The sequence below is a fragment of the Heterodontus francisci genome, chromosome 41, assembly GCF_036365525.1.
Source record: "Heterodontus francisci isolate sHetFra1 chromosome 41, sHetFra1.hap1, whole genome shotgun sequence".
Taxonomy (NCBI): domain Eukaryota; kingdom Metazoa; phylum Chordata; class Chondrichthyes; order Heterodontiformes; family Heterodontidae; genus Heterodontus; species Heterodontus francisci.
The window spans coordinates 29871441-29893998 of NC_090411.1; the positions used below are offsets into that span (position 1 = coordinate 29871441).

Here is a 22558-nt window from a genome sequence, read left to right on the forward strand (position 1 = left end):
TGGTCCGAACAGATTATCTTGCGTTGTGCCTCAAAACACCCGGTGACAAATTCCACAGCGGAAGACACCACCGAGAACCCCACTCCACCACCCCCACTTACTACTGGCAGACACGGCCGAGGGTCAATCAAACAACAGGGTCTTTACCTCGGGGCATCGAAGCTGTCATAGGAGCCCACTGTGTAGTGTCGGAACAATCGCTTCGCCTTCTCACTCCGACTCTCTGCAAAAGAGAAAAATAAATGATCGTTAAGTGGTTGAGAAGGGGAGGGCGCGGAAGAAGGCAGGCAGAAGCTCAGCTCAAGTACAGTTGGCATTGCCCAACTCGGCTTAAACCTGGACTTGGAGCTCGGGGCCCTCAGATCAGTGTGGCTCAGTACCACTCTCAGTGGCATCAGTATGCCCACAGAGCTAAAAGAGGAATTTTAATCCTGCTCTTCAACAGAAATATATCCATCTCCTTTTTGAACAGATGAAGATACTCAGTCTGCACTGTGCTGGCAAGGCTTCTTGCTCCATATATCCAGGTGGTAAAACATCTGAGCGCTAAAGGGTGGGCGGGGGCAATGGAATGGTTCAAAAAGTCAGGGGATCTGACAAAAAAAAAGGGGCCATAGTTTTTGAGGAGGCTTTTTCAAGATGGTTACAGTAGTAACACAGGGGTGGGGGTTATCCGTTACTCCATGGCAGCTCCTGATCTTTCTAACCTCCGACCTTCCTCATTCCTTATGTGCTCTGGAACAGAACCCTTGTCCATGTTCGATTTTTAATATTTTTCATCAACTCTATTCTCAGGTTAGGCACACACACACGGGGTTGTATTACTGAAGGATACGGAGCTTAACCCAGGGATGTCACTTGAGCTAGACAATCCACACAATCGCGCTCCAGAGAGAGATCCAGGTAATCAGTCAGAACCACAGCTCATGATCATTGTCCAGTGACTCTCAGGACAGGAAGGGGTCAGACCTGGCTGTGATAGCCTTCAAGATCAAATAACACACTGGTATTCTTGATCGGGATTCACACAAGGTAAATGGCCACCCCAGCAAAGCTCCAGAGTGCACCAAGGGGTCCAGGGACCATACCCCAAGGTGGGATCAATTCTCCCAACATCTGGAGAGAGAAAATCAGCTGGAAGCTACAGGGAGCTTGTGCCAAAGCCAAACCAGATTGTGTGTTGGGGAGGGGGGTGTAGTGGTGGGTAGTTATTAATTTTATAGAGCAACAATTTAGGAAAAAAAACAAAGCATAAAGAAACGTAGGTTGAAATGTCTATTCACACCACTGTGTCAGCCAATAAGTTGGAGGTGTGGCGGGTCTTACAGCAGGACTCGCAGAAAGCAAAATCTATTTACTCAGGCAGAGTCTATTTAAACAGAGTCACTACAGCAAACAGTCTACAGAGTCTATTTCACAGCGCACTACAGCAAACAGTCTACAGAGTCTATTTCACAGCGCACTACAGCAAACAGTCTACAGAGTTTACATAAACAGAGTCACTACAAATTAGAGGAAACAGAACTCATGACCAAAAGTCCAGCAACTAAGAAATGCAGGGTATGTTCTCCAGCAAAAGGATAGTTACAGAATACAAATTCTGTGCGTAACATCATTCCTAGTCACTTACAGCAGTGTAGTCTCCAGGTGTGACTAATGGGAGAAAATTACCCAATCGTCTCTTTTCTGGCCAGGAACAGTCCTGTCACGATGTACTGCCTAGAAAGAGACACTTAACATTTCCAGTGTTGGATTTTCCTGCTTGGGTCATGATTCCGACATTAGGCTCAATTCCAGGTTGGGAACCTGAAAGTGGCTGAGGCGGGATTTTAGTCACAATCTTCCCGGAGGTGACCAATTAAGAAGCCACCTCCAGAACCCCCATCCAATTAAGACGGACCTGGGAAACAGGAAGCTCAATCAAAGGGTCTGCAGCAATGTCATGTAGGCAGACCCACCAGGAGCGGTGGGCACTGCCGAGGTAGGCAAGAAATCATAAGGGCATCTCAACATGGAGACCAAGGAGCTTGTGGCCTCTGCACTTGGCGGTGGGAGGGGTCAGTGCTCAGTTGGTGGGAAAATACTAGCACTGTCACAATATGGCCCTTAAGTGGGGCACTAATAGCCCTACCCCGTCCAAGCCCGCCCCTGGGAAGATCCTGCGTAGGTGGGAATGCGTGGGGCAACCATCCCGAAGCGACGCTCCCCCACCCCCTCTATTTTTCCCAGCCTTCCCGCCTCCAATGCCATCTCTACAGGACCAGGAAAATTCAGCTCCCAGTCTCTGCGGGTAACTGCCAATTATTGACAAGGCCACTGGATGGCACTCCACAACAAGGAAAGGTAAATCTACAGGCTCCAGACAGAACTGTGGCTGAAAGGGGAAACCAAGTGGCAGTAAGGTAATCTCTCCCAACTTTTCTCTTTGTCTCTCTTCCCATCATCTTTCCATAGTCCACGGAGGGGTTGTGTGATTTGCTTTCACACGTTAAAGACGACAAGAGACCATGTTGGAGAACTGGCTATCCCAGCTTTCACAGCTGCAGTGAATGTCCCCTATTAAAAATTACAGCATTCAGAGCTTAAATAAGGGACTTTGAGTATTGCTACAAATATTGGGATACCTGCATTTGCAAGATCTCTAGTACCATTTATGCTGTAGTGGAATGGAGCAGTTTAATGGTAGAAAAGGTGCCTGTCAGAAACCCACTCTTCGTCCTTACCCTGCCTCTATGACTGAACTGTGCTCAGTTCTGAGCACCACACCTTAGGAAGGGTGGACTGGCCTGGGAGGGAGTGAAACATGAGCTCACCAGAATGATACCTGGACTCCAAGGGTTAAATTATGAGGAAGGGTGACAAAAAAGTAGGGTTGAATTCCCTGGAATTTAGAAGGTTAGGGGGTGATTTGATTGAAGTTTTCATGATATTAAGGGGAACAGTTCGGGCCAATAGAGAGAAACTATTGCCGCTGGCTGGGTGTCCAGAACTGGGGGCATAGTCTAAAAAATTAGAGCCAGACCTTTCAGGAGTGAAATTAGGAAACACTTATACACAAAAGGGTGGTAGAAGTTTGGAACTCTCTTCCACAAACAACAATTTATGCTAGATCAATTGTTAATTTTAAAACTGAAATTGCTAGATTTTTGATAGCCCCATTTCCCTTCATACCTTTGGTTAAGGCAGGTATATAGAGTTAGGTCGTACATCGGCCATGATCTCATTGTTACATTTGAGTCACACAAGTGCCAGGCAATGACCACCTCAAACAAGAGAATCTAACCATCTCCCCTTGATAGATCGAAGTCTTCAAGATATTAACAGGAAAAGACAGGCTAGATAAAGATAAACTACTTCCACTGGTTGGAGATTCTAAAACTAGGGGGCAGAGTCTAAAATTTAGGGCCAGACCATTCAGGAAAGATGTTAGGATACACTTCTTGACGCAAAGGGTGGTAGGAGGTTTGGAACTCTCTCCCACAAACAGCAGTTGAAGCTAGGACGGTTGTTAATTTTAAATCTAAGATAGATTTTTGTTAAGCAAAGATATCAAGGGATATGGGCCAAAGGCAGATATATGGAGTTAGGCCACGGATCAGCCATGATCTCATTGAATGGCGGGACGGGCTCGAGGGGCTGAATGGCCTATGTTCCTATGTTGACATTCAATGGCATTACCATTGCTGAATCCCCCACTATCAACATCCTGGGGGTTTACCATTGACCAGAAACTGAACTGGACCAGCCATGTAAATGCTGTGGCTACAAGAACAGGTTAGAGGCTAGGATTTCTGCAGCGAGTAACTCACCTCTTGACTCCCCAGAGTCTGTCCACCATTTACAAGGTACAAGTCAGGAGTGTGAAGGAATTATCTCCACTTACCTGGATGGGTGCAGCTCCAACAACACTCAAGAAGCTCGACACCATCCTGAACAAAGCAGCCCACTTGATTGGCACCACATCCACCACCTTAAACATTCATTCCCTTCACCATCGACGCACAGTGGCAGCAGTGTGTACCATCTACAAGATGCACTGCAGCAACTCACCAAGGCTCCTTCGGCAGCACCTTCCAAACCCGCGACCTCTACCACCTAGAAGGACAAGGGCAGCAGATGCATGGATACACCAACACTTGCAAGTTCCCCTCCAAGTCACACACCATCTTGACTTGGAAATATATCTCCGTTCCTTCACAGTCGCTGGGTCAAAATCCTGGAACTCCCTCCCTAACAGCACTGTGGGTGTACCTACCCCACATGGACTACAGTGGTTCAAGAGGCAGTTCATCACCATCTTCTTACAGGCAATTAGGGATGGGCAAGAATTGCTGGCCCAGCCAGCGACGCTCCCATCGCATGAAAGAATTTTTTAAAATTGTATGGCGGAACAGGCTGAATGGCTTCCTCCTGGTCCAATGTTCCCTCGCTTGCATCTCAACAGAGATCTGACCTACAACAAGCAGAAACTTTCACAGCATATGGAGAAGGCCATTTGGCCCGTCTTCACTGTGCTGGCTCTTTCAATAGAACAATTCCGAAACGACAGCCAATGCCCCGCACCCACTCCCCATTGCCAAATTGTTCCTTGGTTCCAGGAATTGATTTGCGATGTATCCTGCGTGATTTCAGGTCAGTTGTTGATTTCCATTCTCTGAAAGTGCAGGTCACTGCGACAATTCAGAGAAACCGCACAAGGTTTCTGCATAAATCTATCCGGGGTGCCCTGACGAAGGTCAAGTCCTTCCTTTCCATTACGGCAGCATCTCAGTTTGCGGCAGGCAACATTCATTGACCAGTCAGTGCACTTCAAAGTAATTTATCCCAGGTCAGCATGTTGAGCCGTTTCTGAGAGATGCAAAAGCAACAACATGCATTTATATAGCAAATCTAACGTTGCAAAACATCCCAAGGTATTGTTACAGGAGCGTTATCAAGTAAAATTTGACACCGAGCCACATAAGGAGATAGTAGGACAGGTGACCAAAAGTTTGGTTAAAGAGGTAGGCTTTAAAGATCACCTTGAAAGTGGGGGGGGGGGGGGGGGGGGGCGGGAAAGAGAGAGGCGGAGAGGTTTAAGGAGGGAATTCCAGAGCTTAGGACCTAGGCAGCTGAAGGCACCTGGGGGGGCATTCTGACAAACACATACAGCAAATGCAGCAATGAAAATCTAACCTGAAATGCTCTCCATTGAAAACTTTCTCATCTTTCTCCATTTTATTAATACTTTGGTCAGTGCGACTCGTAACTTTCTTCAGTGTCAGCTTGGCTCATTTTGTGACCTTCTCACCTTTGAGACAGACGGTCGTGTGTTCAAGATCTACTCCAGAGCTTGAATCTCGGCTGGTGCCCCAGCGCAGTACTGCGAGTGTGCTGCACTGTCTGCACCACAGTTTTCCGGATGAGACCTTAAACCGAGGCTCCGTCCGCTCTCTCACCTGGACCTCCACCACCTGTCTCAGCATTCCCCTCAGTCTACAATCTGAAGACTTCGAAAACCCAAACTTGGTGCCATCTAATCATTACTCTCCAATTTTCCTCACTTATTCTATTATTCTTTTCAACTTTTGCTCCACAAACTCAAGCTTAGCCCTCACCTCGATTTATCAATAAGAAAAAATCTAACCCGTTCTGTACGTTCCCCTGCAAGTGTTTGATGGGACAGTGTAGAGGAAGCTTTACTCTGTATCGAACCCTATTTTTTTTTTTTGTCGAAGAGACCTTTATTCCCCAGGCCCCCTTTATATACATTCTAAAATAACTTTATTAAGAACAGATAAATAAACCAAAAACTCAAATTAAAATGCCATTCTCGGCATCGATGATGCACTCCAGCCCCTGTGGTGCCCATCGGTCGCAGCAGGCCTCAAGCATGCCGGTGGACACCGCATTCTCCTTCTCCAGGGACACCCAGGTGCGAACGTAACTGTGGAAGAGGGGCAGGCAATCCTGGACGGACCGGCCCGGGACCGTGTAGGACTAGTCAGGGTGGATCATGTGGGTCAGCACGGAGCCCAGGCAGGTAGACATAGCCCAGGCAAAGATCTTATAATCCGTGCTGAGACCGGATGCCAGTTTTTAAGCAAGCAGAGATCGCCCCTCTTCGGCAGGAGGACAATGACCGCCCTGCGCCACAAGAGGGGCATCTCCCCTGTTGCCAGGCTTTCCCCCAGGACCCGCGCGTAATCGTCCCCCAGGGCATCCCAGAATGCTCTGAGGAACTCCACGGTCAGCCCGTCCAGCCCCGGGGATTTGCCCCTCGAGAGCTGGTGGAGGGCGTCGGTCAGCTCCGCCAACATGAGCGGAACCTCCAATCCTTCGGCGTCCTCCGGGCTGACCTTCAGCAGGTCCTCCCATGAAACTCTGCATGCATCCTCACTGGACGGATCCAGAGAGAACAATGCACTGTAATAGGTACGGACCAGGAGGCCCATTCCCTCCGGATCAGTGATGGAGGATTCGTCGTCAGCCAGCAGCTCAACAAGCTGCTTACGGATCCACCGCCATTTTTCCAGCGAGTAGAAGGAGGGTGAGGCGCGGTCCAAATCTTCCAGGATCCAGATCTGTGACCTCACATATGCACCTCGGGACCCTATGAGCTGCAGGTCCCTCAGCGCGTCCTTCTCTTTATGCGCCTACCACAGGGCCGGGTCCGCGACAGCACGACCGAGGCGGGACTCCAAGTCGAGCACCTCCCTCTCTGGGTGCCCCATCTTGGCTTCCCGCCTCTTGGTTGATCCCTTCGTGTACTCCTGACAGAAGACGCGGATGTGAGTCTTGCCCACATCCCACCATAGCCTCAAGAAGGGGAAGCCCCCCTGCTTCCTTCTCCTGTCGACCCAGAATCGAAAGAACGAGTCCCGGAATGGCTCGTCCTCCAGCAGCCGGTTAAGGTGCCAGTATGCAGGCCCCATCCGCGTGCAGAGCGGAGTGAACTCCGCCTACACCAGGTGGTGGTCCGAGTACGGCACCAGTCGCACGGAGGCCGAGACGTGGAAGACATATGCCTGTGAAATGTAGAGGTGGTCAATTCGGGACCCTCCTCCTCCAGACCTCCACGTGAAGGTGCTGGAATCGGGATGGAGATTCCACCACACATCCACCAAGTTGAAGGAGCTGATCAGTTTCCTCAACTTCTCCACTGACGCTTGGCCGCACTGGAGACAGGAACAATCCCTCACGTCGAGGATACAATTAAAATCCCCCCCAAAGATGATGCACTCACCGCTATCGATAGAGCTCAAGAGAGCGGACACTTCTTCAAAGAAGCACACTTGCACCAGGCCTGGTGGAGGTGGAGCAAGCGGCCCGGCACAAGCTCCTTGACCCCCAAGATCTCCGGCTGAAAAGTCGGGGCCAACAAGATAGCCACCCCACTAGAAATAGGGGTCAGGTGACTCACGTAGACCCCCACCCTGCCACTTCTGGAGCCAGGTGGCTTCCTCTCCTGGAATGGTGTGGGTTTCCTGCAGAAAGTTCACCGCATATCTCCTTTCCCTGAGGACTGAGAGATTGGCGAGACCCCCTGCTGCTGTTGATGTTGAGGCTGGCTATGGTTATCTTCACGTCAAAGGTACTTAAAAACCGTCAACAATTCCTCACTGTCAGGAGGTAAACGGAAGTGCACCTGGCCTTCCACTCCTCCAGCAACCCATTGAGGAATAGTTTAAACCGGCGCCTCTCAACCAGTTTCACGCCCGCGCCCTCCGCCGCTTTCTTGAGGGCGGCACGGACGGGCCGGATAATCAGCGCCAGATTTGACCAATGGCCGAGGGCCAGCTGAAGTTTATTGCAGCAACCCCTGCATGCCGCAAGGATTCCCAAAGTTCCGCTGTGGGGATGAGAGGAGACTTGCTGGGAGGCACAAGGGACTATACTGACTCATTGGCAATGGAATCAAGGTCATCCTCCATACCCCACATCGAGTCCCCATCCTCCTCCGGGTGGTCACCGCCAGCGGCCGACACACCCACCACACACTGTGGGGCGGACGTCCTGGCTGGCCCCACCTTCGTCATGATCCCACCCCCAGAATCGATGGCAGAGGAATCTTCTCTGCATTCTACTGTGCAACTGGAGCCCATGGGCGCTAGCGGTTCAGGACTCTTCTCCACCTCCGTCCCCAGGCCAAGGAGCGGTCCAGGGGAGACGGAAGTTCCCAACTCCGGAAATCCAGCCGGAGCCGAGACAGGACGCAGAGAGAGGAGGTCATCTCCCGTCCAGTCAGTGCCCGCAGACCCAGCAGACAGGGCAGCATTTTCAATTAAAACTGGATTGGGTACATCCTGGTTGGGAGTGGATTTTGGCTGGGAGGGCCGACCCTTTGCGGCCTTGTCCTCCCCTCCACCCAGAGCACCTGACCCAGGTAGAAGAATGGGAGGCTTCTCCAGGAGCTTTCCCAGGCTCCCCCACCACAAGCAGGGCTCCACTTGCTCCTTCACGAGGGGCTACATGTACATGGGTCTCCCCCTCCCCTCCATCCTGACAGGCAGGGAGCTCTTGCCCAGGCTTTACAGCCTTGATGGTGGTGGTGGTCAAGGGGAACCTGGGAACCCAAACCAGGAGATAGCTCCCTCCAACAGATGGGCCCTGCACCTCAGGCCTGGAATTACCTCCGTGGAGGCGTGCCTTCTCCTCTTTTTCCCACTAGGATACGGAGACTCAGAGACCTCCATGTCATCAGAGGCCTCCGCACCCTCATTTTGCCTAGTCATCCTGGGCCTGAGCCCAGCCCAGGGGCTGGTGGGTTCCCAGTTAGCGGACCTTGGGCTGAGCTCTGGCTCAGGTTGTGCCATTGTATCCAGGAGATGTGCCTGTTGGTGTTTATTTTTCCTCCGCGTCTTTCTTCCACTCTGACTGGCACCCCCCTCCCCACCGGAGGCTGTGAAAACCACAGCCTCCGGAACCAACTGAACCATGTCCGGTGGAGGTGTAAGGGGAGTGGAAGGAGGTGCATCAGTGCCACCCTGGACTGCTGAGGTGGAATTGGCAGCCGGGAGGTTGGGGCAGTTCTTACGAACATGCCCCACCCCCTTGCAGACATGGCACCGCGCCCCGTCCAAGGTCCAGAAGACGCGGTAGGCCGCCCCCCTGGAACTCCACATTAAAGTGGCCATCCGTGACCTCATCCTGTGCCAGCCGCATAAGTAACTGGGTGCGGAAGGAGTACACATGCCGGAGACTGTTCTCCCAAAGACCGAGCGGGACTGGGGTGAGCCCTGTCTTTACCTCCCCCAGATGGTGCAGGTGGGGAAGGAGGAGCTCATCAGGAATGAAGGGCGGGACATTCGATAGAATGACCCTCTGCGCAGTGGCCTCCAGGAGGTCCACTGGCAGAAAGGTCCCGCCCACGGTGAGCCGCTTGCTCAGAGCCAGGGACACCGCCCGCTCGGTCTTCAGGAAAAACATTGCCTTCCCGTACGTTTGTGAGGCAGCAACAACGGCCGAAGGGCTGACAACCTTGGCCATTGCCTTTACGCATACCTCTATTGACATGTTTGGGTGGAAGTAGCTCTTGACCCCATGCTTCGATGTTATCAGCGCAAATGGTGACAGGGCAACAGGTGCAGCTGCAGCAGCCTATGTGCGAGAAGGCCTCGCCACCGAAGAGGGGCTTGCCATGGGGTTGAGAGCCACGCCCACCCACAAGAAACAAAGCATACAACAGTTTTCTCTTTAACACAAGCAATATGATGAGGGGACGGGGGGGGGGGGGGGAGTAGAGGAGGATAGGGCTGAAAAAGACAAGGAGAGGCGAGGATAGGTGGCCGAGTGATGGAAGGGAGTGAACAGCTGCAAGGCTGTTACAGTTCTATTGGTGGTTGGAGCACCTTGCTGCAGAGTCTACAGTTCAGCCTTCCAGTTAGGGAAGGGTTCTTCGCCCAGGTCGACTAGAGCCGCCCGGTTCTCTCCCTTTTCTGTTGTATAAAGATTGTCTTCAGCCGGGCAGCTCCAGCCGTCCCGAGCCACACAGTTGAGGGTGGGGAGGGAGCCCCTTCTGTGCAGGGTAGAAGATATACACAAGAGCTCCCTATAGAATTTGGCAGCCCCACCCCTGGATCATCTGGTGCCTCCCCCCAAACAGTCCAAACAACAAATAGTTCTCTAGTGCTCCAACACCCACCTCTCCAAAATGACTTGCAGGTCATCTTAGTCCTTGAAAAAGTGCAACAGTTCCACAGTAAATGTGAAAACCTCTTTCCAGTTACTCCACTCTGCTGTGTCCTCTCCAGTTGCAGCAACACAGGTGCAGCTGCTCCCCCCGATTGCAGGCAGGAAGTGCTTCCCACATTGCCCAGCCAATCCTGTGCTGTACTTGCCTTGGGAATGTTTGATAGGATTGTGTAAAGGGAGATTTACACTATGAGCTGGATTTTACACAGGAGCTGGCCACTGACATAAAAGTCGGTAGCGAACCCGCTTCCACCTGGCCCAGGGATCTGTCCTGCATTTTATGGATCCCTGGCCTTTAATTGTTCCGAGACTGGACTTCCACCTGCTTGAGGGAGGAAGTTCCATCTCATTGAGCTGCCGGCCAATCATCGGGCTGGCAGCCCTTAGTCCCAGCAGCTCCACTGGGAGTGGTGGCCACTGCTGGGACTGCAGCCCAGCCGAGGACATGGTGCCAAGAGTACAGGTAAGTGTGGTTTGCCTCGCCAGGGGTAATCGGCGAGGCAAGGGTGGTCGTTTGGGGGCATCTTGGGTCTTAGGGGTGGTTGGGGAAGTGGGGGTGGTTGGGGAAGTGGGGGTGGTTGGGGAAGTGGGGGCCGCCCTCAATCAAGCACCTGATCGTCGCCAAGTTTCACCGGGCAGCTTTTCATGCCTTCAGGATGCCTGCTTGCCAGGGGTAAAATCCCCGTGGAGGTGGGCGCAGGCCCTTAAGTGGCCGTTAAGTGGCCACTTAAAGGCCTTGATTGGTCTAGGGCAGGTGGCCTGTTTTTTGCGCCCCCCCCCCCCTACGTAAAGTGGGGCGGAGGCAGGCGCAGGTCAGGAAGGCCTCCCGCTCACTTTTACGCCACCCGCCCACTACCATCTGGCTCGCTGGGGGTGGCGTAAAATTCCGGCCTATGTCTCACTGGTGCTTTACCGGCCCTGGAAGTTGACTGAAAGAATTAAATGTATACAAGTGTTTCTTGCTCCAGCACTAACATCATGACCTTGATATGTCTAGACATTCACATTAAATTTAAGTACAAAGTGATCACATTGAATCTTAACAATCTAGCTGTTCCTTGATGTCCTACCATGTTTGCTGTCCTGAGGTTTGTTTGGAATCTCCTCCACATTCTCTGCAGGGAACCAGCCCGTTCGACCTTTGACAGTGCCTTCCCAGAATCCTCCTTCCCCAATGCCGAGGACTGTAAAAAAGGAAAAAAGTAAAACATCATAAGGCGCGATCTCACTGCCCCCCACGTGACCTAGCTCTTCAGAACCTTGGAGTTACGGCCTCTCAATCAAAATCCCTTGCATTTAAAAAAAATATATAAATGATCATAGAAACTGCCAAATCTCTCCCGACTGAGCCAAAAGAGCTTCAGTGACGCTGTACCATCTTTACATCAGCTGGGGGCTTCTTGCTTCTCAGTCAGAATGTTCTGGGTTTAAGTCCCATTCCTGACACCTGAGCATAAAATCTAGGTTGACACCCCCAGTGCAGTATTGAGGGAGTGCTGCACTGTTGAATGAGATGTTAAACATCTGCACTCTCATTTGGATGTAAAAGATCCCACAGTCATTATTCAAAAGAGCAGGAGAGCTCTCCCTTGTGTCCTGGCCAATACTGATTCCTCAGCCAACATCAATCAAGCAGATTATTTGGTCATTATCACATTGCTGTTTGTGGGATCTTGCTGTGTGCAAACTGACTGAAGTTTTCTGAACAGTGACTACACTTCAAAAGTGCTTCATTGGCTGTAAAGCACTATGGAGGGGGGATGGTCCCGAGGTTGTGAAAGGCACTACATAAATGCAAGTTCCTTCTTTTTTCTTTTGTAATACTTTCAATGCACAACAAGTGGGGGAGAAGGCGGAAGACTAATGAAGAAGCTTTGTGCAATAGCACACGGGTAAGCTCCAGTATGGGTGGAGTGGATATTGCAAAGTAGAGCAAGGAGAATTAGCACCTCCCCACCCCAACTCCAACCCATTTACATCACTGAGGCAGTGCTACATTGTCAGCGGTGCCATCCTTCAGTCGACATGTTAAACCAGCGCCATAATCAGGTGATTGAAAGAATTGCTATTCGGCGAAGAGGAGTGAGTTTTCCGAAATCCTGTGCTAACATTCCTCTCAAAGCAACGCTGCCAATAAGCACATTATTTGCTTATTTAACTCATGGCGAGATGGCGCTGAAACAAGATTATAGAATGGAGTTGTACAGCACAGAAGGAGGCCATTCAGCCCTTCATGCCTGTGCCGGCTCCTTGAAAGAGCTATCCAACTAGTCCCCCTCCCCTGCCTTTTGCCCCATCACCCCGCAAGTTTTGCTCCTGAATGGCTGACCGTTTTTTTGGCAACTGAAACAGTGACTGCATTTCAAGGGAACTCATTTGTATGTAAATCGCACTGAGATGCGATGAAGGCACAAGGTGAATACAAGTCTTTATCTTCCAGTTTCACTCGAGTCTTCTTCACATTATGCTCCTGTCTCGGTGCCCTGCAAGTACAGTAAATAACCTGTTTGTTCACCACATCATCCCTGCTGTTGGCATTTCATACAAGGCTTCCCGCAGGCAGGAGCCCCTCTTTAAAAAACTGGTTACGCAAATCTCCAGCCAGTTTGGACAATCCTTTTGTTTTGTTGAGTCTATTTTAGTCTGTTTTTCTTTTGTCTCTCCCAGAAAACATTCTTTGAAGAGTGCTGATGACGTCTTTGGAGCCTGTGGACCCCACACAGCCAAAGAGCTGATCTGGAAAACACACCAATGACGCTGAAGAGTTTGTCTCTGTCACTGCTCATTCCGCGTTCTCGCGCAGTCAGGCACAAGGCAACGCGTCCTTTCATTTTCCCTTCCACTTTGCATGATGTGCCGCAGGCTCTGGTGGTGCCAACTTCTGCCCACTCAAAAGCCAGACAGCAGCCAGGGGGTTTCGCTCCATCTCTTTTCTTTTTAAGGCAGCGATTATCAACAAGACTTTTTGCTGTCTCTGATTTAGCAGCCAAATGGGACTGTCCAGTTCAAACTGGATCCACTCTCCACTTACTCCGACAGCATCGCCCAGAGGGACAAAAGCAGCAACATCCCAGGATCACAGTCACCTCCAAGCCACACACCATCCTGACTTGGACTGACATTGCCATCAAGGCAATATGGTCCCTTGCCCGTCCCCGATCTTAATCGCTCCAACATTGGCGGCCGTGCCCTTCAGCTGCCTAGCTCCTACGTTCTGGAATTTCCTTGCTAACCCTCTCCGCCTCTCTCTACAATCAGTGGCACTGCCATTTGATCTTGCACCTCGGGATTGTGGTCTTAAGCCTGCATGCACTGGCTATTCCCAGAATTTCTTTGGCAATTCCCAGAGTCAAACGGACTATGAGGAGAGAGAGAGAGAGAGAGAGAGAAATATAGAAAATGGGATGTTGGGAAAAGAGACAGAGAAGGAAAAAGACAAGGAAATGAGGCTGAGAGAGAAAAGGCTTGCATTTGTGTAGCGCCTTTCACGAGTTAAGGACATCTCAAAGCTTTACAGCCAACGAAGTACTTTTAAAGTCTAGTAATGTTGGACACATGACAGCCAATTTGTGCACAGCAAGTTCCCACAAACAGTGAATGTGATAACGACCGGATAATCTATCTTAGCAATGTTTGTGGAGGAATAACTCTCATGCTCGGCTTCAAAATGGCAGCCATGGGATCTTTTACATTCACCTGAGACAGCCTCAGTTTAACATCTCATCCCAAAGACAGCACTGCCAACAGTACAGCCCTAGGAGTATCAGCCTAGATTTGTATGCTAAAGTCTCTGGAGGGGGATTTGAACTCACAATCTTCTGAGTCAGAGACAGGAGTGCTACCCAGTGAGCCACAGCTAATGGGAAGAGAGAATGACTCTATATTGATGCACTTGTTCTGTGACCTATCTATCACTTCAAGGCACATTCACATTCTTTTATCTTAATGTACACCCCAGATGTACACCAGTGAAAAATCTCACGAAACGTCTCGCATGGAAGTACAGGGCACTGCCTCATATCATAGAATGGTTACAGCACAGAAGGAGGCCATTCAGCCCATCGTGTCCGTGCCAGCTCTCTGCAAGACCAACTCACCACTCCCCCACCTTTTCCCCGTAGCCCTGCAAATGTTTTCTCTTCAGACAATTATCCAATTCCCTTTTGAAAGCCACAATTGAATCTGCCTCCACCACACTCTCAGGAGGTGCATTTCACACCCTAACCACTCACTGCGTCAAAATGTTTTTCCTCATGTCGCTGTTGCTTCTTTTGCCGATCACCTTAAATCGGTGTCCTCTGGTTCTGGATCCTTCCGCCAATGGGAAGTTTCCCGCTATCTACTCTGTCTGACCCCTCATGGTTTTGCACATCTCTATCAAATCTCTTAATCTTCTCTCCTCCAAGGGGAACAGCCCAGCTTCTCCAATCTATCCACGGAACCGGAGTTCCTCATCCCTGGACCCATTCTCGTGAATCTTTTCTGCAAATCCCACTTTCCAGATGTGAGATTTTCACTGGTATACTTCTGGGGTGTGCATTAAGATAAAAGAATGTGAATGTGCCGACAGGTGATGGAAAGGTCACAGGACAAGTGCATCAATCTGATAACAGCAGCAGGGATATTGTAAAAAAGAGGTTATAGTAAAACATCTGACTAGATATGTGGCTACAGTGGTAGAGAGAGATAACACAATTGATACAGGGATAAAAAGGAAGGAATAATAGACTTGAATTTATTTAGCATCCTGTCGCATCTCTCAAAATGCTTCACAGACAATGAGTTACTTCAAAGTGTCGTTAGGAAGAGAAATGCAGCAGGAATTTTGGTCAAAGCAAAATTTCGCAAACAGCAACGACATGAACGAGCAGTATTTTCAAAATTCATTCACGGGATGCGGGCGTTGCTGGCACAGCCAGCATTTATTGCCCATTCCTATTTGCCCTTGAGAAGGTGGTGGTGAGCCGTCTGCTTCAACTGCTGTGGGTACACCCACAGTGCTGTCAGGGAGGGAGTTCCAGGATTTTGACCCAGTGACAGTGAAGGAACGGCGATATAGTTCCAAGTCAGGATGGTGTGTGACTTGGAGGGGAACTTGCAGGTGATGGTGTTCCCAAGCATCTGCTGCCCCTGTCCTTCTAGCTGGTAGAGGTTACGGGTTTGGAAGGTACTGTCAAAGGAGCCTTGGTGAGTTGCTGCAGTGCATCTTGTAGATGGTACACACTGCTGCCACTGTGTGCTGGTGTTGGAGGGAGTGACGGTGCCAATCAAGAGGGCTGCTTTGTCCTGGATGGTGTCAAGTTGCCCCACAGAATGTTGTGGAGGGCCTTATCGTTTTTTGGGTCACAGTTTGATACAAGCTCAAAGGACAGTTAGACTTGTAGACCAGACAGGGCAAGGATATCAGGTATCCTTTGCTAAAGGACATTAGTAAATCAGTTGGCTATACCAGATTTTATTTCACAGTGTTTTGGCACTGAATTCAAATTTTCCAACTGTCTTGGCAGGACTTTAACTCACATTAAAAATCTAGGTCTCTGGATTTACTAGTCCAGTAACATAACAACTGATGTACCCAATCTGGTTTTTAATGATATTTATTGAATAGAACAACAGATTTCTCAGGAGTGTCATAGGAACAGGAGTAGGCCATTCAGCCCCTTGAGTCTGTTCGGCCATTTGATTAAATCCGTACCTTAGTTCCATCTAACCCGCCTTGATTCCACAACCATTAATACACTTACCTCACAATAAACTATCAATCTCTGTTTCAAAATTTTCAATTAATCTTACAGCCTCAATAGCATTTTGGAAAAGAAAGTGCCACAGATGTCCACTCCCCTTTGTGTGAAGAACGTCCTGACATCATCCCTGAAATCTCTGGCTCTAATTTTGAGGTTCTGTCCCCTTATCCTGGACTCGTCCCTCCAGTAGTTTCTCGCTCTTCTATCTACTCCTTTAAACCTCTTAAACACTTCAATTAGATCATGTCTAAACCATCTATACGCAAGGGAATACAAGCCTACGCTATGAAACCTGTCCTCCTTACTTAACCCTTTAAGCCCCAGCAATGGCCTACTTTTCTTTACATGGTGGTATAACATTCTCCTGAATCACTGGATTAAACAAACAGGTTTACCATCTCAGCTAAAGAATGGCACCTCCGACAGCACCGCATGTCCACAGCACTGCACTGGTCAGCGAGCCTGTACCCGGGTGTGGTATGTGTGAGCACAGTACTCCGACTCGGAGGTAGGCGAGACCTGCTCGGCCAAGTCAGCACACAACAGAGAGGCGGCAAAGAGAGAGGGAGAGGGAGGAGGGGAGAGAGGAAGAGGGGGAAGAAAGGAGGTGGAGATGGAGCGGAGAAGGAAAGAGGCAGAGAAGTTGATGAGGAAGGAAAGTAAGAGGCAGAGGAAGAGAAGAGAGATGAGTATGGAGGAAGTGCACCAAATCATAATGCGAGCCAACTGACAGAGATAGAAAGTGTGCCAGGAATAGAGAGCGAGAGCGAGAGCGAGAGAGAGAGAGAGAGAGAGAGAAGGTGGGGGTAAAGAGAGAATGAGGAGGCTGAGAGAGAGAGGGAAAGAGGAAGCAGACAGAGTGAGGCAAAGGAATTAGAGGGGTGACAGAAACAGCAAGAGAGGGGTGGGGAGGAAGAGAAAAGAAGACAGTGTTGCTAGTTTGAGGAAGATAAATATAGGGAAGAGATGCAGAAAAAGACAGAGAATAGAAGGTAAAGGGAACTACAGAAATAGAAGTGGAGAGAGAGGAGAATTAGGGAGGAAAAAGAGGTGGAGACAAAATGACAGAATAAGTGGTTATGACTGAGATTCTGGGGCTAGTCAGCCAGTTAATATTATCCTGGACCATAGGGATGACAGGCAGAGAAATGAAGATTGGCAGTAGGTAGAATGCATACCACAGGAAAAAAAATACTCAGGGAAATGGAGATAACTAAACAGAAATAACAGGGATTGAAAACTGAAATACAAAATGAGCATTTCTCCACATTTTGACCTTCTCACCTGGCACGAGCTTTGTTCCCATGGCAACAGTTGAACAAAGGCTCTCAGCTGACATGAGTTGCTGAAGGTGGATGAAGAGGTGCTGGGTTTTGTCAACTATTTCATGCAGTGCTGATAGGATCAATGGAGGGAGTGGCGCTGGGCCGTTTGAATCTAGCGTTACCATGGCAATCTCCGAGGGTTAATGTTGCCATGGTAATCTCAGAGGGTTAATGGCTGTTACACACAGGAAGATGTAGGCTCGAAGGCTTATTCTAGCAGCAAGGGCAATGAGGACAGGTTTCATTAGCTAAAGCTTTGTGCAGGGCACCCTCAGGGAACAGGTAAATGGACCCCACAGGCAGAATCCTGGCAGCCCAAGCTATGCAATGTTAACTGGAGTCTGCAGATCACCATCTCTAACAATTGAACAGATTTCCTTCACCAGTGAGTAGGCCGCAGGGCAGCCCCATCTTAGTTGACACAATAATAACCAGCAGGTGACCCACCCCGCAACTAAGGAATCTCAAAAACCACAATGAATTGAGATTATCCAGTACACAATTATGGCATTTATTGGCGTATGCTTTAAGTGGCTCAGTGGTAGAACCCTCACTTCTGAGACAAAAGGGCATGGGTTCAAGCCCCAATCGATGGACTTGAGTGCGTAATCTAGGTCTTTCTAGGCCAGTGGCACCTTTCAGGTGTGATGTTAAACTGAGGCCCCACCTGCCTTCTCAGGTGGATATTTTTCACCTTTCGTAAACATGAGCTCTTCCAAAACTCTACTGCCCATATCCTAGCTCACACCATAGCCTAATCATCCATCACCCCTGTGCTCGCCAACATCCTCGTGTTCAAATCACTCCATGGTCTTCCCACCCCCACCCCCTCATCTCTATGACCTCCTCCAGCCCCTACAACCCTCCAAGATCTCCGTGCTCCTCCAATTCCGGGCCCCTGGTGCATGCCCAATTTCCTTCACTGCACCATTGATGGCCGTGCTTTCCGCCACCTGGGTCCTCAGCTCTGAAATTCCCTCCCTAAACCTCTCCACATCGCTCTTACCCTTTAAAATGCTCCTTCAAACCAAGAATGTGCGCATTCGAATATCTCCTTTGGCTCAGTCTCAATTTTTGTCTGGTTACGCTCCTGTGAAACACCTAGGGGCATTTTACTACATTAGAGGCGCTACATAAATGCAATTTTGTAAAAGATCAGGGAGCTGACCTGACAGCCATGATCTAATTGGTCCCGCCTCCAAACCCCCCCCGCCCTCCACGGGGCAGGCAAGATTAAACCTATGATTGCACTTCAAAAGGCATTAGTTGGCTGTAAAGCACTTGAGGATATCCTGAGGTCATGAAAGGTACTATATAAATGAAAGTTCTTTCTTTAACTCTATGAAGGCCAAAGCATGTTGGACACAGATTCGCACAATTGTACCCCTACCAACCCCAGTCTGTCCTATGAATCAGAGCTCAGTGAGACTGGTAGAAACAGATGTGAAGGATTTTTCTCTATAGAGACCGAGACCAATGCTGCTCTCAAGCTCCTCTTATAGGTTATAAAGGAATGTAAGGACCTCCATGGCCTCCTGACAGCATAATGCTGTGTCTGACGGGAGGTAACAGCCCCTGTTATTCCTTCCTCAGCATCAGGTGGCAGGACCGTATCTCCAACACAGAAGTCCTCGAGACGGCCAACATCCCCAGCATATTCACCGTACTGAGCCAGCGGCGCTTGAGATGGCTTGGCCATGTGAGCCGCATGGAAGATGGCAGGATCCCCAAGGACACATTGTACAGCGAGCTCGCCACTGGTATCAGACCCACCGGCCATCCATGTCTCCGCTTTAAAGACGTCTGCAAACGCGACATGAAGTCCTGTGACATTGATCACAAGTCGTGGGAGTCAGTTGCCAGCGATCGCCAGAGCTGGCGGACAGCTATAAAGGCGGGGCTAAAGAGTGGCGAGTCGAAGAGACTTAGCAGTTGGCAGGAAAAAAGACAGAAGTGCAAGGGGAGAGCCAACTGTGTAACAGCCCCGACAACCAATTTTATCTGCAGCACCTGTGGAAGAGTCTGTCACTTTAGAATTGGCCTTTATAGCCACTCCAGGCGTTGCTTCACAAACCACTGACCACCTCCAGGCGCTTACCCATTGTCTCCAGAGACAAGGAGGCCAAAGAGAGAGAAGAGAGGGACCATTGATAAACAACAACTTGAACATGGTTAAATGTCCCAAGGTGCTTCATAGGACTGTTATCAAACAAAATGTGACACTGAGCCACGAGGAGATATTAGAGCAAGTGACCAGAAACATGGTCAAACAGAGCATCTTGAAGGAGGAAAGTGAGGTAGAGAGGTGGAGAGGCTTAGGGAGGGAATTCCAGAGTTTAGGGCCCAGGCAGCTGAAGACACAGTCACCAAAGGTGGAGCAATCAAAATCGGGGATGCTCAAAAGGACAGAATTGGAGGAGTGCAGAGATGGTGGACAAAACAGACAGCAGAAAAGATGGAGAAAGTGAGGATGGGCCAGAGTAGAGGATGGGGGGAGGGTGGGGGGAAAGAGAGAGAAAAAAAGACAGGGAAAGAGAACGAGATGACAGACAGTGAAGTGATGGATAAGAGGAGAGAGTAGAGGAGAGAAAAGAGAATAGTGAGGAAAGGGTGAAAGAGAGAGAGAGAGAGAGAGAAAAAAAGAGCGAGCAAGAGCTTTACATAGAGTCACCCAGCCTCGTACATCAATGAGAGAGAGAGAGAGAGAGAGAATGAACACAGGACACTGGGGAGCCAGCAACAGGAGCGAGTAGCAGATCCAGGCCAGAGCTATAAATAGCGACTCACGAGGAATGAGCACAATAACGGGTAAAGGCCTGCGACATCACACCAACCAGTGGAGAGCGTCTGCTCCGAGTCACTCGTACGTGGCCCGCGCTTCTCATTAATATCTGACAGCAGCAGTTCAACTCCACACGGAGCCTTTTCTGTGCCAGTCAGTTAAATAGAACAAGGTCAAAGGCAATGCAGAAATCATTGAACACTAACTCGCAGCCTTCAACATGGAAACTTTTACTCAGTGACAGAAGCCAAGGCAAGAGAGGTTTCTTTGGGAAAATAACTCCCCACCCCCAAACCCCAATAACCCACCTTACTCTCCATTTTCCTCCCCTTCTCTCCTGATGGCTCTAGCCCCCACTTAGAGTTTGGCCCAACACCTTTTACCTGCACATCACTATGACATGGCACAGGAGGCGACCACTCTGCCCATCAATGTCTGTGCCAGCTCTTTGAAAGAGCTATCCAATTCGCCCCATGTCATTGAAGCTTACAACACAGAAAGGAGGCCATTCAGCCCACTGTGCCTCTACAATTTGGCTGCAGGAGGCATCATCACATGGCTGACCATCTGATGTCCAGTCAATTGTGAGGATTTTATTCCCCCAACTCGCACCCCGCCCGCCCCCCCCCCCCCCCCCCACCAATCCGCCCCGACTCTCCGTCCCTGACCCTCTCCTTCCCCCATCATGCTGGGGGGATTGGGGGCAGTACTGAGGCCTCTGTAGCAGGTTGAGCGGAGATCAGCTCTCAGCACAGACCTGGCGTTAGGCCACAGACCTTCCTGGATCATACAGCTCAGTCTCAAATGGTTCACTGAACCACTGAGACACAAAGGATAAAGTAAAATACAGAGAGAAAACCAGAGCCACTCTAAACAAGTAAGCACATTGTCTGAGGAGCGAGTTTCTCTCTTAGGAACAGGAGGAGGCCAGTCAGCCCCTCGAAGCTATCCCACCATTCAATCAGATTACAGCTGATTCAGCACCTCAACTTCACTCACCCGTCTTTGCTCCAACCTTACCCAACAAAAAAAAAATCCATTGATCTCAGCCTTGAAAGACTTAGTTTATGAGGAGAGGTTACAAAAACTAGGCTTGTGTGCCCTGGAATATCGATGATTAAGGGGTGATTTGATTGAAGTTTTTAAGATTTTGGAAGGAACTGATTGGGTAGATAGAGAGAAACTTTTTCTCTAGTGGGGTAAATTAGGACAAGGGGTCATAACCTCAAAATCAGAGCCAGGCCATTTGAGAGAGAAGTTAGGAAACACTTCTTCACACAGAAGGTTGTCGAAGAGTAGAGCATTTTCCCTCACATGCTACATGTTACATGTTAAGTGCGACATGCTCAATTAATAATACTAAATCTGAGAACGATAGATTTTTTTTTGCTAGATAAGGATATCAATGGATATGCAACCCAGGCAGGTAGATGAGTTAAGATGCAGGTCTGTCATGATGGGGGGAGCAGGACTAGCTGAGTTGCTCTTAGAGAGAACTGGCACAGACATGACGGGCTGAACAGCCTCCTTCTGTCGCTGTAACCAGTCTGCGGTTCTACAAAGGGGTAGAAGTCATGCTTCAGCTATACAAAGCCCTGGTTAGCCAGCACCTGGAGTTACTGTGACCAGTTTGGGCACCACTCCTTAGGAAAGATACATTGCCCACTGAGGGAGTGCAACATAGATTTACTAAGATGATACCAGGACTCTCAGGGTTAAATTATGAGTTGATGACACAAACTAGACTTGTATTCCCTGGAATTTGAAGGTTAAGGTGCGATTTGGTCAAAGTTTTCGAGATAGGGTAGATGGAGAGAAACTATTTCTGCTGACTGGGGAGTCCAGGACTAGAGCTAGATCAATTGTTAATTTTAAATCTGAGCTTGATAGCTTTTTGTTAACCAATGACAGCAAAGGCAAGTATCTGGAGTTAGGTCACAGATCAGCCATGATCTCATTGAATGGCAGAACAGGCTCAAGGGGCTGAATGGCCTCCTCCTGCTCGTACACAACAATATATTTTGCCGAGCGTCACTTCTCTCTCCCACACAAACCTTTGACTTTTTCACCCTTGTTGAGTTGGATTTCATCGTCTCCCTGCGGCTGGTACGATTTCACCACCACGAACACCCTGCCCGGGACAGCACTGTACAGCTTGCGCTTTGGCTTCCAGCCCAGTGTTCCACCTGCGTAGTCCTTGTTACTGATCGCAGAGCTGTAAGCAAAGATATACGTCACTGTCAGTCTCCAGAGCAGCTTCTGGATCCTCGAAGACTCACAGAGGGCAGCAGGAGACATGAGTGTCTGGTTCTCACTCAAAGCGGGGAATTATCCCATACGTGTAGTTGTGAGACAGAGAGAAGCAGAGGGAGAGATAGCGAGATGGAGAGAGTTACAGATACAGATGAGGAAGCGGGAGAGGGACAGATAGCGACAGACGGGAGTCAGAGAGAGCGAGACAGGATACAGAGAGTGAGAGAGAGACGAGAGAGAGAGAGAGAGAGAGACGGGAGAGAGAGAGAGAGAGAGAGACA

General features: G+C 49.6%; 1 protein-coding gene across 1 annotated transcript in view; it reads right to left on the reverse strand.

The window, feature by feature from the left end:
* Positions 1-22558, reverse strand: part of shank1 (SH3 and multiple ankyrin repeat domains 1) — a 223434-nt gene that overhangs the window by 140604 nt on the left and 60272 nt on the right. The window contains exons 12-14 of the mRNA XM_068019684.1: positions 22079-22239; positions 11244-11357; positions 148-223 (exon numbers count right to left, since the gene is read on the reverse strand). Of these exons, the coding sequence (XP_067875785.1) occupies positions 148-223; positions 11244-11357; positions 22079-22239 (351 nt within the window). The remainder of the gene's footprint in view (positions 1-147; positions 224-11243; positions 11358-22078; positions 22240-22558) is intronic.